Here is a 16741-nt window from a genome sequence, read left to right on the forward strand (position 1 = left end):
ATACCACTGTATTATGTGCCTCTTTGCTTTGCTGCTGACACTGTCTGAACGTTTTTCCATTCTGTACTGAAAACAAATTTCACAGACTCATCATGTGTCCATTAAAGTGAAGCTTAGTTATATCGGCCTTCATAGTATGTATGCTCCTCCTTTGCTGGAATGCTCCTGTACCTGATTCCAGGTTCCCTTTCTATCAATGAGTTTGGGGTAATTTGATTAAAAAAGTGGTAATGGGATTTTTAGAATATGCATCATGTAAGGATCCACTAAAAAACAAGAAACAGATTTCGACATCAGGACCCTCTTTAAGACAATGTCAGGATTAAAGTCTTCTTTACTTCACTGGGATGTGGAACTTCACTGTGCAGAATGATCGGCACAGTTTGACACAATACGACTGTTTTCACTTTTATCTGCTGAAGGGATAAAGTAGAGTTTTGTTACATCACGGCTAGTTTGGAAGATAGTCATGCTCCAATATCCAACTAGTATGACCTGAAAAGACACATTTACTGTCCTAATTTGTTTAAATGTTCTCTATAGAACAATCAGAGCACAAATATAGCAGCTATCATCTCTGTAAAGATCTAGAGGAATGTCTCCCTGAGCACAGAATGAAGTCTCTCTCCCTCAGTGTGTTGTTATCACAGCTTCTCTGTGCTTTGTTCATGTATCTGGTCCGGCCTCACGTACATGTGAGTGCATGTGAGCCTGAGTGTGTGCCCCACTGGCTAGCTAATCGCTGGCGCTCTGCACTGTGCTCAGTCCTGGGAACATGGGCTTCAATAAAAACAGAACATATAACTGTTAACACACACTGCTGATCAAGTGTTCAGTTTACATTGAACTGCCTGTAGACTAGTTTGTGACCTTGTAGTCCCGTCCAGATGATTTCAGATTGTGGCACCATACAACTGAAGGCTGCTCCTAAATGCAACAGTTATGCTGCAGGGTTTTCAGAGGACTAGTGCAGTGCCTGTTCAGAACGGGCTGAATGTTTTGCCTGTGGTGTTGCTGCTTTCTGGAAAACACACTTATAAGTTCACACTCAACTCACTTTCTTGTGTTCCTCAGCAACACACCTGCCATGACAAACTGTAGACACAGCCAAGTCACAGCTACTCACAGTCAGAAACACAGTAAAATACACTCTGGTTCAGGCAAAAACACCAGGACTTCATCATTATGCAAGGCAACTGCCTGGGGGCCTCAACTAAAATGGCCCCAAACCATGCAGCATCAAACATCGGTTCAATAAGTTGTATTTTTGGTCCAGTGCTGTCGTTCTAAGGCTGAAGCCTGGCCTAGTATACAGTAAAATAAATCGATTCAACAGTTTCATAATGCATACTACTGACCAATTCAGTATACTGTATACTACTGCCTCCGTCAGTAGTATAGTATGGTTTGGAATACAGCAGAGATTCCCTGCTTTATTAGAAATGGGTCCCACCTCACTAGGGCCTCTGCTGCTTACTTTGTGAGACTGTTGGTGGCCCATGGTGTAACAGTTCTGTTTGGTATGGGAGCCAGGACACAGTGGAACTCAGTTCAACTTTTCAAATGAGCAATAATAGATTATTCATAGATTGTTTTTTTTTAATGAAGGTGCACTATATGTCATTTTAACAAGGTAATTTAACTTTTTTGAGGAAAAGAAGCATTGAAACTTTAAGAGATAATGCAACACTAGCTTTGTGTTTTATTGTACCTTACTGTAGATTTTCTTTCAAATTAGCATTTAATCTATATAATTAACTACAAGATCACAACTGTCACTCTGAACCAGACAAGTACGACAACGTCAAACGTCAGTCAGAGGCGTCATACGGTTAAATAACCGACTGTCATGAATCCTCCAAGCCAGAGGTATTCAACAGGGGGTCCGCGGAGGTACTGCAGGGGGTCCGCGCTATTTTTGGTTGATTAGACAATTTTTACATTTTCTTTGTTTGTTTTCCAAACATGAATCTGTCCATTATTTTAATAGTTCAGTATTGTATGCAAGATAACATGTATGTTTATGCATGGCAATGGCACTAATAGTCCATCACTCATTTTCGTTTCCACATTTATGTTTAAAATGAAAATATCAATGTCAATAGCTTGTATGGATGATTATCATGCAATTGACAGACAATGTTGATATTGGCATTGGTATCAGCTGACACGGTGTGTTTATAAATGGCAGTGGCACGCCTCCCTACTCACTGTACCTTGCACATGTTTAAAATAAAAACATGAATATATGAACCTGTGTATTATTTGAATAGCTTAGTATTGAATGCACAATAAAGAGGTATGTTTATACATGGCACTAGGCCCAGTTTAATATAAAACACCATTTTATACAATTTATATAGTCGGGGGTCCCTGCTCCATCTCTCTATCAGTTTGGGGGTCCTTGGCCTGAAAAACGTTGAAGACACCTGCAAGCAGGTAGACTACTTAGCCCATGGATAGCGTACGGCCTGTTTTTATTAACTGGACTTTGAATGCAGCAGCACTGATCCACAGGAGTCCTCAGCGCTGCTCCGCGGTACGGCCGGTGAGAACGGTCACCACTGTGGCGGCTGGAGAGACGGAGAGTTTGTGTCTAACAGATGGATAAAGGTCAGTCAGCCGGAGGAAGCCCACATGTCGGTCCGATTAGAATCGGGCCGACAGAGCGTCCCGTTACCGGCGAGCAGCGTCCGTCCAATTGATTTGAAGGGGAATGAATGCTGACACATCCACGCGGTCGGTCAGAGAGGGCACGCGCTGCACGAGCTGGAGAGCGGGCAGAGTAATGCGTTTAAGGGACGGGGCCACTTAGCTGCTACTGTGGAAGTCCACTACAGCGGAACACCTGGACACGTTTGGACAACATGTCTCTGCTCAAACAGCGGGGGAGAGAGCTCGAGCGGTTCGACGGACTGTCGCTCATCTACTGGTACGTGAAACGGGTTTGGCTTCAACACCTGCGCGGACAGAGAGCGCAATAATAAGTCCAGAAAACTTCATTATGAATCTGCAAATGGGTCTTTTCCTTAAACGTTTCTTTCAGACAGTCTGAGAGGTTGGGCTCTCTAAAGTCCGGCGGTACCGCTGTTCTTATGGTAACATGTGGCTCACTGCTTCTTCACACTATGGAACGTGGAGTCAGCACCAAGTTGATCCTATCTGAACTCACAGATGACCAATCATAATTAATACGCATGCTCAGTGTTGACCAACAATGTGTGAAGTCTAACATTTTATTATTCACCTGATAAAGGATGTGCGATGTATGTGTGTGGGACAGTTGGTGAGGATCACATACGGTTCAGATGGCTCTTTTTATTTGTTTATTCATTTTAATTCTGCACATACATATCTAAACAATATAACACAAGATACACCAAGTATGTCAGAATGGAAGGTAGTGGTATTTGTTTCAGTAGCAGTGATGATCAAACCCTGCACATTAAGCCCATCATTCACAGTAACACTGCATCATATGCGCAGTGATTCAAGTAGTTAAAGTCTCTTGCATTTTGAAGAACATATTGCAATGCCAGTGATTGATTGATTATTATTTTTGTGAAATATGGAATTACATGACACAATATTTAGAGCCAAATAGTAAAGTATTTAGCATGTGTAAAGCAACAGACAAAGCGAGCCTCTCCCGGGTAAAGAATGTCAGTCTTCATATAAAACTAGATGAATCGTGATGAAATGTGAACGATCCCATGGGAATTAGGGCAGTTTGGAGAGGGGGGTTCATTCTGGTCTTGTGATGTGTCCTGAGGGGAGGAGTCAGCTGAATGTAGGTGCTGAGTGGACTGTTGAGGCTGGGTCAGCCGGTAGCGCTTAAAGGCAGGCTGAGGAGAGGTGAAGTGACAGTGTTGAGTAGCCGTCTCTCCCACAGACAGAACCACCCCTAAAGTTTCCCTCATGATTCTCTCCTCCCAGAAGTTGCCCGAGCTCTGGGACTACTTTCTGATTTACATCTCAGGAGCCCTAGAGTTTAATCCTGACAGCAGAGACATAGACCTGGGACTGTTTCCTCTCAGGATGAACCCCACCATTAAGACCAGGTATGTGTGACACACAGGGAGAGTCAGGAGCAGCCGGGAGGAGGGATGCTTGATAATCTGCTCTTATACGTGACATTGATGTGCTTCACGGCACATGTTGAGAAACACGGAGAATGAGTCATGTGTGGAATGCTTATTGGTTAAATCTCTTTAAAGATGTGCTGTTTTGCAGGAATAACAGAAAGTGGTTTGTGTATTTGTACCATTGACAAGATATAAGTCTGTAGATTGTATTTAGTAATATCGTAGTACAAAAAGACTCATTATAGATAAGATCGATTTATTGATAATCGTAACAAAAAACAATGATTTTAATCAAATGGCTTGTTTCACGATTTTCCTGAAACATAATCTTGATAGAGATGTGACAGTACTCGGGTAGGAAGGATATGATTGTCGGTCATTCTGACTTATTTCTGAATTTGTATTGATGCAATGAGTAAACAGTCCTGTAGCTGCATAATCCGTCACTCAAAGTGGAAGCCATTGTTGATTAGATGTTGTAAGGCGGTTTGGCTGCAGTAGAGGTTGTACAGTATATGAAAGCATAATGACTCAACACGATGTGTGGCCTACAACAGAAAGGAAAAAGATGTGAAATGAAGAGATCATTGTGGCTGGACTGTTCCGTATTGAAGATTTGGAGCATTTGGTTCCCTGTGTGGTCCGTGAGCCACCAGGTGGTCCCCTGCAAAGGGAAGAATCGTCTCTCCTGAAGCCATGGATAATGTGGAACAGTAACCTTCTGTGCTCTTATTTTGGGACGGCATCAATCAATGGCAAAAGCTGTCACGTGTAGTCTATTGTTGCCTTCACACTAACTTATTATGACCCAAGAGGAGCGCACATAGAGTCTTACCGACTGACCGGTTACTCATACATTGGACAGTGGTGATGTCATCCTGCATCATCAGTGCTGGACCTCGTCTGTCATTATGATGAATAAGTAGAAACCAGGAGGATATGATTCTGCTATGGACCGGCTGAATGCCTGGGAGGAGGATGTACAGGTATCTCCTCAGAGGAGTGGAGTGAACTTTGACCCTCTTGCTCATACATCTCTTGCACAGAGCATTGTGGGTCAGAGTAGCCAGAAAAGCACGTTTGCTTGCATACATGTACATAATAGGACATCCTGGTATTTTTGACATACTGCATTTGACATACGATGTCATATTGGGACCTCCAAATTATATTTTTTTGGCATACTAAATAGTCTGGTAGTTTTGGTGCTAGAATGCACGGACAGTTATCTCTGTCAGCACTGTTGCCGATGCTTGCACTGTTAGCGCTGTTAGCATCGATAGCTTCTAGCGTCTAGCTTCTAGTTGCCTGCTCAGCTGCCGCCATGTTGAGAGTTGTGGAGGCAACAGAAATGTTCTGAGTTTGGTATTGAGCATTTTTTAACAGTAGCATTCAAGACACATGTATTTAGTGTGACAAGAAAAAGGAACGACGCTGCATCACTGCCTTTGGGATGGTGGGCAGATGAGAGTTTGGGTGCGAGGTATCACATGCAGTAGGCAGGATGATTGAAGTACCTCTACACCTACCGTTGTTTATACTAGGGATTTATCCAATTAATTCTATCATCTAAACAGATAACAGTGTTGCTCCAGGCTAAGCGACTCATAACTTTATCTTGGGAAATATAAGGTGGCAGCGTTTTGACCAGTGGCTCAGGGAGGTGTCCTCCTGCCTCTCAATGGAGAAAATCCTTTGTAATTGTTCAAGGTAAAGTGAGACCTTTGATTCAATCTGGGAAGCTTTCATTCACTTTATGTAAGATATGTATGAAGCATTACAAGAGGCTGAGGAGAAGGGACAATATCTGAGTGATGAATGGCTGTTTCTATGAGCAGGGAGGAAAAGTAACCTGTTACATAATTCTTTATTTACTCATTTACCTTACATTATTTTATCTATTTTAATGTTTTGTCATTTAGTGTTGAAAAAAAAATAACCTGGGTGACCAGAGGCATTGGTACGGTAATAACCAGGGAGGATAGTTACTGTGTAGCCGCGACATTTCAACTGGTTTGACTCCCTTTTTCATGAGCAACTGTTAAAAGTCTGATCACCATCAGCTGTGTTCTACAGGCAAAGTCTCACGCTACAATGACGAGCATCGTTATACAAATCAGAGTGATAGATTGATAGGTCGCCTCGGAGATCTGTGAAGGTTGATGATCAGCAGATGCATTTAATAAAATGTGCCTTTTTAACATCACATACCTCCGGTTACACTGTCCTCTGGTTGGTCTGCTTTGATTTGACACTACGAGCTGAGTTGGAACAGAACTCACCAAGCTCCACTGAACTTGTTGGAAGTCCCAAAGTGGCTTAAGGTACTGTATGGTTTTAAGAGGACAATGATTTACTTTGGTGGTTTTCTGAAGTATTGCATAAAACAGATATGGGAGTGTGCTCACTTTATTGCCACTGTGTCATTGGACAACGTGCTGGTGCTGTGTTGAATTCTTTGTCCATAGCATAATGACATAAGGGCTGCAGGTCAAAGTAACAGGTGCTTATGGATATTATAGCAGATTATACATGTCATTCTTGTTGATGTAGATGCTTTAATTTAACTCATTGTATTCTGAAACATTTGACCAGCATGGAGCATGAATCACACACTGCAGCTGCCAACTCAGATCAAACCGGATGTTGAGACAGATGGTGCACTGCTGAGTGCAAACGCTGTTCTTTTCTTTTTCTCTGTCTCTTCCACTTCAAATTCATATCTTGCTTTGGGCACTAGATGCTTGGCAGAAGCATCCGGCCAATATTGGCCTTTTGTTCAATTTCAAATTCCAGCCTGTCAGTTTCACTCCCCTTTGAAACGATGGACGGAGGTTCCTGCTGTGACACATTTGTATTATTGTGTTGTGGGAGGATTTTCTCATCTGTCACTAAGACCTGAAATTTACCTTACCTGTCTCAGATTGAAAAAGGTTGTCTGGAACAGTTTTTAAGATAGCTTTATTGGTAACTGACAAGGGTGGATAGACAGGATGGAGAGCTGTAGTATAGCTGCTGTTAAAGGAGACTCTAGATGATCTGTTGACTAGTGACCTCTGGCTGAAGCGAGGCGTGGTGGAGGATAAGAAGGTAGAAGTGTGGCAGGAATCCAGAGATGAGGGTTAGAAGCAGGTCACTGGCTGCTTATTGGAAGCCGCTTGGGTTAACGCTACAGTTGTTATCAAGGTGGAAACTTTCTATGGGACTTAACGTAAATTTATGGTAATTAACATGAATAAAATGTAAACACATGGGCTATATGTTCAGGATGTGTACTATGTTAAATGCAAATATAAACAAACCTTTTCCATATCAAGCAGACAAAATCCATTCATTTGCCAAATGAATAAAAGAATGGTCAAGCCAACAGGGTGGGCTGTGTGTAATTTGACTGAATACTGGCTATGGTCTAAGTTCATAATTAGAAAATAACGATTTTGTAATTGAAAGTTGAAGAATATCCGAAAAATGTTCCGACCCTCTGCAACCCTGCTTAAGACAGTCCAATAAAATCAGACCAAATCAAACAAACAGGACTTTCCTTCAGGAGGCCGCTGTTCAAAAAAAGTAAATGCTGACATTTAGTCACATGAGACGTTAGTGTCGTAAGTCATGTGACTCGCGTTAGTAGCCAAGTTTACGTCAACCACGATCTTTTCCTGAAGTGTTTTTGTTGCCAAAACCTAACTTTTATTTTGTAACGTCTTGTGTATTGACAGTCGTTCAAAACTGGCGCTAGAGGAGTATAAAGAGCGTCACACTTTGAAGCTTATAGCCACTGACCAAGCTGCATTATTTGACGCATTGGTGTGAGAATGTGTCGGCATTATCACACTACACCATACATCTGGCAACAATCAAAGCAGGCATGGTGTTCTCTATGATGGATTACATGAATCTAGGACGTTTTGAAGTGGCTCTCTGTACCTTAAGTGTATGTAACGACTGTGATAATGATAATTGCTAAAATGTTAAAGAGCAACAATAGCACAAGTAGAAATGGGTCATGCGGTGTATTGAATTCCGCAAGTGTTTCATTGCTCATGAATTCAACCTCTGTATTTGTAAAATAATGAATGTGTTATTATCTTTGCCAGGAGATTATGTTTTTAGCCGTGTGTTTGTGCGTACACATTTTAGTTTTTAGACAGCTGACTCCTCACTGTGACTAACACCTGCTTCAGTCTGGCCTCCGCTTTCTGACAGATTACAAATTGTTCCTCTCGTGATTTACACGCCTCAGTAAGACAATTGCATGACGAGTTGGAGTTGAGAAAAGACGTGAACGTGAACTGGAATGTTTCACAGTTTACAAGTTAATGTTAAACCAATAAGAAGCTAAATTATCTGTGATGATAGCCGGTGGTTTCCCAGATTGTATTTCAGCTAATGTGTTCTTCCTCTTTTGCTCTTTGTAGTGACCGTTGCTTCCCAATAAAAAGTCACTACGGTTGCTGAAATGTTTGTTCTGACGCGTGCCATAAATAACGAAGTCCAGTTTCCAATATAGCTATTTTATTTCTCACATAATCAGAGTTCCACCACTTTCTCTTCAGTTATCCATTTTCTCCATAAACCAATAAATCATAACATTTACATTCGTTAAATGTGCACGGTCAAAAACTGTTTGCTTCTACCTACCTGTGTCCAATGACTCCACTGATTATATTACCTGTGCCCTGATTCACACCGGCACTACGCCCCCATGTGGTGGGAGGTTGTACAAAAACAAAAACAACAAAATGGCTCTGACACTCTTCATCGGACTTTTTACCTGCATTCAACCAAAGCCTGCTCCAACGTGATTGGTCAATACTACTCAGATTACAAACGGAAACCAGAATGCTTCTGATGCCAAAATCCATTTTTTAAATTCCAGATATTCCACCTAAAGGTGCGTTCACACACACCAAAACTCGCCGGGGACTATTTGTGGTCATTCGCCCCATTCGCGCCAAACGCGCCGGAGAGGGGGCGTGGCTTATCGCCCTGGAAGCTGTTCGACCGTCCACCATCAACCATGGAAAAAATAACCTCTATTTCTGCTTAGTACTTGTTGTGGAAGTCCCAGATATCCCGGGAAACTAAACGCCGTCATGTCTGGGTTCATAACATAGCCCAGAGGAGCTCCGTGGATTTTATCGAGCTGTATTCACTGTGTCTAGCAAGCCACACGTCGGCTGTTTACTACAGCTGTATGAACACAAAATAAACTGATTTTGCTGTGAATTAACTGCATTAAACGGACAAAAAGGGATGCCGAAATAACTACATACTGATGCCGATTTGTAAAAAGTCTGAATTCATGTTTTGTTAGCTCTCTCCGCAAGACGACAAACAAATCACTTTTAAAACACTTGTTTTCTCAATGGAGCTTGGATCGATCGGTGCTAGGCTATGCTAACATTGTAGCAGCTCCATCAACACTCAAAATAACGTCATCTCAGCGTAAAAACGTCTGCATCTTTTTCATTGTTTGTACCATAAGGTTTACACAAACATTTATACACATAGTTTGGTCTCTACTAATATGAGGTATCGTAGAGCTCTGGTTGAACACAGACGGATACAGTATTTGTTTCCTGATTCAACAAAGGTAGGATGTCAGTGATGACAGGGGGAGCATCTCAACGCTGATAGACTGTCGCGCCACAGTGGCATATGATTTTTTCGCCGGAGTTGAAAAATTTCAACTCATGTGTTTGGGGCGTTTAGCGATTGACGCGAATTTGCGTAAATCATGCCGCGCCATCGCAAATTCGCGTCACTCCAGTCTCATCGTGTCTGTGCATAGACTTTGTCTATTTATAATTTGCGCCACGCTTGGTGTGAATGCACTTTACACTGTAGATCTACGATAGTGAGAACCTTTCTTTGAAACTAACCTCACAGATAGCACAGTTTATTTAAGATATAGACGATTTTGTTTGTTTGACTTGGTGTCCTTGAATTAATTTTCATGGTGAAAGTGACCACAGGCTGTGACAGTGGTGGCAGGTGTGACTGGACGCACTTTGACAGGTTATTTACTCGACTCCTGTCTGTAGTATTCAGGCCTCTGGTGGCAACAAGCATCACTTTGGTTGTGCTGTGACAGAGGAAAACAACATGCTCTCATTAAGTCACCTGCCCTCAGCATCTCTCACCACCGTCTCTGGGACACATTGTTATGATGTACATATGTCCTTTGTTTCTTTCCTGTAAACTCAAGATCAGTATTACATAGATGTATGTGTAGAATACAGTCTGACAGTCCAGTAGAGTACAACACTATTTATTTAGAAAACCCCACTGCTGCTTTTCTTTTCTGTCTCCACCTGTGAACAGGCTGTTGAAAGACATTCATTGAAGAAGTAGACAAGGCAAGCTAAGGGGAATAGTATTTTAGAGCATAAGTCTTCTTTGGTTCAGAATTTCGGACTTGATGCAAAAAGACCTGCTAAAAAAAACTAGCCCTAACCCGCCAGTCATCAATAGATTTCTTTAGGAAAGCAGAGCGACCAGGGGTTGTATTCACAAAGCATCATGTTAAAAGTAGCTCCTAAGTTGCAGCGATAGGAGAAACTCCTAAAAGTCAGTGCTAACTCAATGGCTTCTAAGTTTTTGCTAAGAGCAGTTCACAAGGCGTTTCAGCACTAAGAGTAGCTCCTCAGTCCAAGAGAAGTTAGAGGTCCAGAGGACTTCTAAGTCCAACTCAGTCAGTAATGTGCTCCAGCTGATGTGTTTTAACGTGTCAGTGTTTTGTAAAAATAGAATAACATTGAGGTCGAGAGGTTTATTTTGAAGCCTGGAGAGGGGGTGTGAATATTCACTCTGTAGATATAATACAGCCATTACATAAGGATTCAATCAGATTGCCAAGAAATCAAAAAAATAGCACTGGAGATAACAATTCGCTCAAACTGCTTGGACACAACGGAAAAATGTCCCTCAACCATGTGACCTCTTCAGACCGGAATTTGTTTGACAGTTCCTTAAGATAATTTAACCATCATGAACTGCCATCAATGCATAAATAAAGGGGATTATCCTGTAGAACTGGTGCCATAAAAATAATTACACACCAACTATTTATCTGAATTTTTAATTTGGTCTTCTTACACCTGAAATTTTTCATTTTCCGTTCACTGACACAAACTGCTCACCTGTCAGACACCATTCACTGTGGATATTGTGTCGTAGTTCACTCATGAATCATGATGTCATCCATAGCATCTGGGTCACCCCAACCCCTTCTCTTAGCTAAAGAGTTCTTCCAGGAACTGCCCCCTCTACTGAGTCATTCAAAGCTCAAGACTCACCTCTTTTCTCTGGCTGTTGAATAAGCTTAATTTGTGATTTATCTTTTGCATCACTCACCGATAATGAATCGGTTAATCTCTGCATGTGTGTATGCATGTTTTTGTTGTTTGCTCTGTTGACCTTCTTTATTCTTACCATGTCTGTAACACACTTTAGTCAGCTCATGTTGTTTTAAATGTGCTATAGAGATAAATTGTATTTGATTTAATTGAAGTATTGGATGAAAAGTCACGGGATCACCAAGATTATAGCAATTCATCCTCTGGGGACAATGAATGCACAACCATTTAGCTAGAGTGACAAAAAGCCCAAACTGGACCTTTTAAAATAATTTGACCAGATCCTTCAGTGGCAAAGAGTGAATAGTGTCTGAACACATCCTATGACTAATCTTTGATAACAATGTGAAAAGAAATGAGTGTGTGTGTGTGTGTGTGTGTATATATATATATACACAGTTGTGTGAAAAAGTGTTTGCCCCCTTCCTGATTTCTTATTTTTTTGCATGTTTGTCACACTTAAATGTTTCAGATCATCAAACAAATTTAAATATTAGACAAAGACAACACAAGTAAACACAAAATGCAGTTTTTAAATGAAGGTTTTTATTATTAAGGGGGAAAAAAATCCAAACCTACATGGCCCTGTGTGAAAAAGTGATTGCCCCCCCCCTGTTAAAACATAAATTAACTGTGGTTTATCACATCTTTAGAAAGCTGAGTTCAATTTCTCTAGCCACACCCAGGCCTGATTACTGCCACACCTGTTCTCAATCAAGAAATCACTTAAATAGGACCTGCCTGACAAAGTGAGGTAGACCAAAAGATCCTCAAAAGCTAGACATCATGCTGTGATCCAAAGAAATATATATATATATATATATATATTCAAGAAGTCTAGTAGTAGTAACAACGCCTCTGTGTAGTCAACAACTGTCAAATCAAATAAAGAAAGTACACATCAATTATATTTTAACAATTATTATTCTCAGTTTTCAAATTTAACTGGATGGATTATAAATAATACATAGAAATACATAAATAAATGTTCTTCTCATTTCAAGTACAATAAGAGCTGGATTAAAGAATAACTGATACAACAGAAAGCTTTTGAAAATGTGCATCTTAAAATAAAGTACTTAATTTTAGAGAAATTTATTTCACTGAATTGTCCTGCAGCTTTAAATTCAGTTCATTCAGGTGTGAAGTGATGTCAAAAGAAAGCCACAATATTATATTTTTGTCATTTAAAGACAGAAATTAGTGAGCATGGACTTCATGTGTGGTTATTAAACCACTTGTTTCAGCTCTATTCTCTCTGTTAACATCATTGGACAGTGAATTAACATGTTCGGATTCTGATCATATTGGGGTCTTAGGGTTATTTTCTGTGTCTTCATTTCAGACGTGAGTGGGTACGTTTGTTCAAAGGAGTTGTGCTTTGTCTGGTAGTGTGCTTCATTTGCCGCTTTTATCAATAGTTACGGTTTCTGAACATATGAGACATGCTGGTTTTAACTTCCTGTGAGGATAATTGACATATAAGAGTCTGTTAATTCTTGCTTATAAATTCTATTCTCTCTGAACACGTTTCTCTTTTTGGAGAACATCATGTGAGATAACTCTCTGATTAGCGCAATGTTCCTGCTCTTCTTTCCTCGTCTCTCCCCCGTGTGTCACGGTGTGTGTAAATCTCACTAGAGTCCGGAAACTTGTCAGAATGCCCATATTTGATTGGCTGAGCTGCATCACGTGATGTGATTTACAACGCATTGGTCGGTGTGTTTCCTGCACCGCTGAACAAGTACCGTAACGGCTGAATAAGACGCGCCGGTTAAAGTATAAACTCGCTCTGTAATATGTAAATTTTGAGATCCTGGGTCCGGATGCAACTGCATCTGGGTCCGGATCCGGACCGCGGTCCGCCAGTTGGGGACCCCTGCTATAGGGTGTGCACCGGTATACTGGTTCAACCGGTGTATATATATATGTGTGTTAGGGGTGTAACTGTTTACAAAATTCTCGGTTCGGTTCAATTGATACAGTGGTGCCACGGTCGGTGCCAAATCCTTGCTGGTGAGACTCTCAAGGGGAGAACATCTGAAGAACATGGCTCTTCATCTCCGTCCAGTGGTGAAGTAATGTGTCGTTACAGTCAGCTAGCTTTGTGTCTGAAGAACATGGCTCTTCATCTCCGTCCAGTAGTGAGGTAATGTGTTGTTACAATCAGCTAGTTTTGTGTAGTCCGTGACGTCTGGCCTCCCTATACGCTGCGGGGAGAGTTTGTAGCGTGTGTGCTGCTGTTGGTTTTCCTGCTAAGCTAGTTTAGCGTAGCGTGCCTCTCCCAGAACACACGAGCATCACCAGAGTACAGCAGACAGCACATTGGGTGGGTTGCCAGGTTGAGCGCAGTGGCTCCACCGAAAGAACATCATATTTCCCACAATTTAAGCTTCTGCATTTTCCAAATGCACTATTATTCAAATGTATTGTTCGGTTCGTAATGCGTACTGAACCATGAGCCTCGTACCGAACGGTTTAATTCGAATATGTGCATTGTTACACCCCTAATATACATGTATATACTGTATGTATATACGTGTGTGTGTGTATGTATGTATGTATGTATATATATGTAGACCTTTTGTTGGTTGTTCTGCTGTAAACAGTACTGAGTGATGAATGCTAATGTGATTTACAGTCTTCACAGAATACATGTTAGCAGTTTTAGGAGTTGGTGTTAATGTAAGCGGACTTACATAAAACAGTCTGTTTAGCTGCGTCCAAGTTTTCAAGGGGAGTTCCTAAAGGTGAATAGGGTAAAACATGTTAGGAATGGATACCACCATAAAACTTCACCAGTTGATTACTTACATTGATAACATTAATCACTTATTACTCAAGACAATTATGGTTTGTATTACAAGTTTTCTTAAAATTAAAGTGCAACTTAAAGCTTCGAAATGACATTTGAAATACAGCAGCAATGTGTCTTCAGAAACATGTTTTTATTGTTTAAGCCTTCGCAAACCATGTCTGCTGGTATGAAAATGTCAGATGCTGGAAAATAAAATTACGACAACACACCAACTGAGAATCTTACGTCTGTCATGTGGTGGTGTGCAAACACCTTTTCTCTGGATAATCCAAAGACCTTCATGTCAACAGTGTTTTGGTGCTAATTTTGGAGTAGGTGCTATTTCCAAGAAAAACTCCTCACAAGAAGAATTGTGGATAACGGGACATTTTCTTTATTTCCTTTTTAACAAACTAACCCTGTGATCCTCCTTTTTCATTTTTCAAGGCTGTGACCACCACTAAAATTACATTGAGCTCTAATGCATCTCAATCCCACAGCAGATCAAACTGAACCTACCTGCATGGCTAAATACTATGGGGTCAGATCAGTCTCAATAATCACAAATGCACACAGAAAGATTCACAAATATATTCCAATGCACACATAAATAAATTACGATTTATATAAATGTTAAAAAAAATCACAAATATATTTCTGCATTTGTATGTATTTCTGTGTGGATTTTATACATTTGTTTGTGGATTTGTATGTATTTCTTTGTGGATCACACTGCATATATTTGCGGATCGCTACACATTTCTTTGTGGGTTTTTGAGACTCCCCTGACGTCGCTGGATTCGCAAATACGTTTTTTCAACATTCTCTTTTTCAACCAATCACATGAGCGCAGCTCCCCCCTCCCCTCCCCAAAAGGCTGCTGGCGTTAGAGTTGCGCAATTTGCGGAGGCGACAAGGCAAGCTCAAAGGCACTTTTGCAAGCTGTCACTGTTTTGGTGCGGATTCCGCGGTAGTTTAGTCTTTATTTTGTCGTTATTTGACATTATGTGTCAATACATTAAGTTCATTGAAGGTATGACTGTGTGCATTGGAATGTATTTGTGAATCGTTCTGCGTGCATTTGTGAGTCAAATTTATTTGTAAATCCTTCTGTGTGCATTTGTCAATCGAATATATTTGTGAATTGTTCTGTGTGCATTGTGATTATTGAGACTAATCTGACCCCATAAAATACTACTATGATGTCTTTTTTTGAATTTAGTGAAGTGACTCTCTTAAAAGTAGGCTATACTAATATTCAAAACAATTAATGTTTTTAGATGTACGATTCATGGCCAACAAATAATGTTTTTTTAATAAACACAATGCAGAAAAAGAGTGCAAGAGAGCATTTATTTGTACATTTTATTTTATTTGTACATATTTACCGCTGTAATTTGTTCTTTGTAAATGTAAAACACTGTTGGGGCTGAAATACATCCCATATTGCTGTCCTCCAATGAAGTGGAACCTGTCTGTTTTTAAGTTTGTCTGTGCCTTAATGTTGGTGTTTTAACGCTGAACAGAGAACATTTGTCGTAGATCTCAAATACCTTTTGGAACAAGGTTCTCATTTACACCCAGGACTAACATGTTTTATGGGGCTCTTCAGGACTGCCCTGTACCCCTCTAAACTGCTGCATTATCATCTCCTGTAGTGGTCTCTTACATTTTGCAGACTCTTAAGAAACACTTTGAGAATCGGCTCCATTCTTCCTTGTCAGGTAAAATCAATTCACAGTAATGGGATTCCAATTCACCTCTCATCGACTGCTCTCGTCCTCGTTCCCTCTGGTGACGATCGATTGGCTGGGAATGACTTCTTTGGGTTTGATTTTCTCTCCACAGAAGATATGGATCCTGATGCAAGATGCTGACTGTTTGCCTTCAGGGTAGTTTGCTTGTTGCTGATTTTTTTCCTCTCCCTCTCCACCTATTGATGTTTCCTTACTTAGCTGAGTGGTCTGTTGGGTCTATTTAGGAATGTCAAAGGTGTCAGACACTTGTCCTGTTCTTCCTCTTCATCTCCAGTGAGGGGATGCAAGTGTGCTGCTGGTGTGTGACCTAACGGTTGTAATTAGCTGAGATGAGCTCTATGCCTTTCATGTAACTAAAGGCTAATTAAGTAGTATAGGAAGCACTGTCTTCCAATGCTGATCACCGATGAGCCATATCGGCCTTTTATTGTATGTTGTCCTTTTACTTTGTCTTAGTCATCTATAGTGGTTATTTGCACACAATTCTAATTATTAGAAAAATAATTGAGTGTATTTTTATTGATAAAAATCTAAACAGTAGGTTGAATGATATATTATACGCTGCTTAGTGCTAGTGTTAGGAACAGGTCATAATTCACTTTCTCATAGCTATTTTTATTGCTGTGAAAACATCTACTTCAAACAACTCGATTCATTCCATGTTTCTCACCGAGAACTACAATCTACAAGATTACATTTGAACACATCATGATAACATCGAAACTTACTTTAGCCTTATAC

General features: G+C 40.6%; 1 protein-coding gene across 2 annotated transcripts in view; it reads left to right on the plus strand.

Annotated features, from left to right (window-relative positions):
• Nucleotides 1–2554: 2554 nt before the first annotated feature.
• LOC116396467 (syntaxin-binding protein 4) overlaps nucleotides 2555–16741 on the plus strand; it is an 87364-nt gene continuing 73177 nt past the window's right edge. The window contains exon 1 of one of the 2 annotated variants that reach the window (XM_031871086.1): nucleotides 2555–2932. In XM_031871086.1, the coding sequence (XP_031726946.1) occupies nucleotides 2868–2932 (65 nt within the window). In that variant the 5' untranslated portion in view covers nucleotides 2555–2867. Of the gene's footprint in view, nucleotides 2933–3858; nucleotides 4062–16741 lie in introns of those variants that run through there. The other variant, XM_031871085.1, reaches the window with a different exon arrangement.

Source organism: Anarrhichthys ocellatus, unplaced genomic scaffold (assembly GCF_004355925.1).
Source record: "Anarrhichthys ocellatus isolate YVR2014 unplaced genomic scaffold, GSC_Weel_1.0 scaffold56, whole genome shotgun sequence".
Classification (NCBI taxonomy): domain Eukaryota; kingdom Metazoa; phylum Chordata; class Actinopteri; order Perciformes; family Anarhichadidae; genus Anarrhichthys; species Anarrhichthys ocellatus.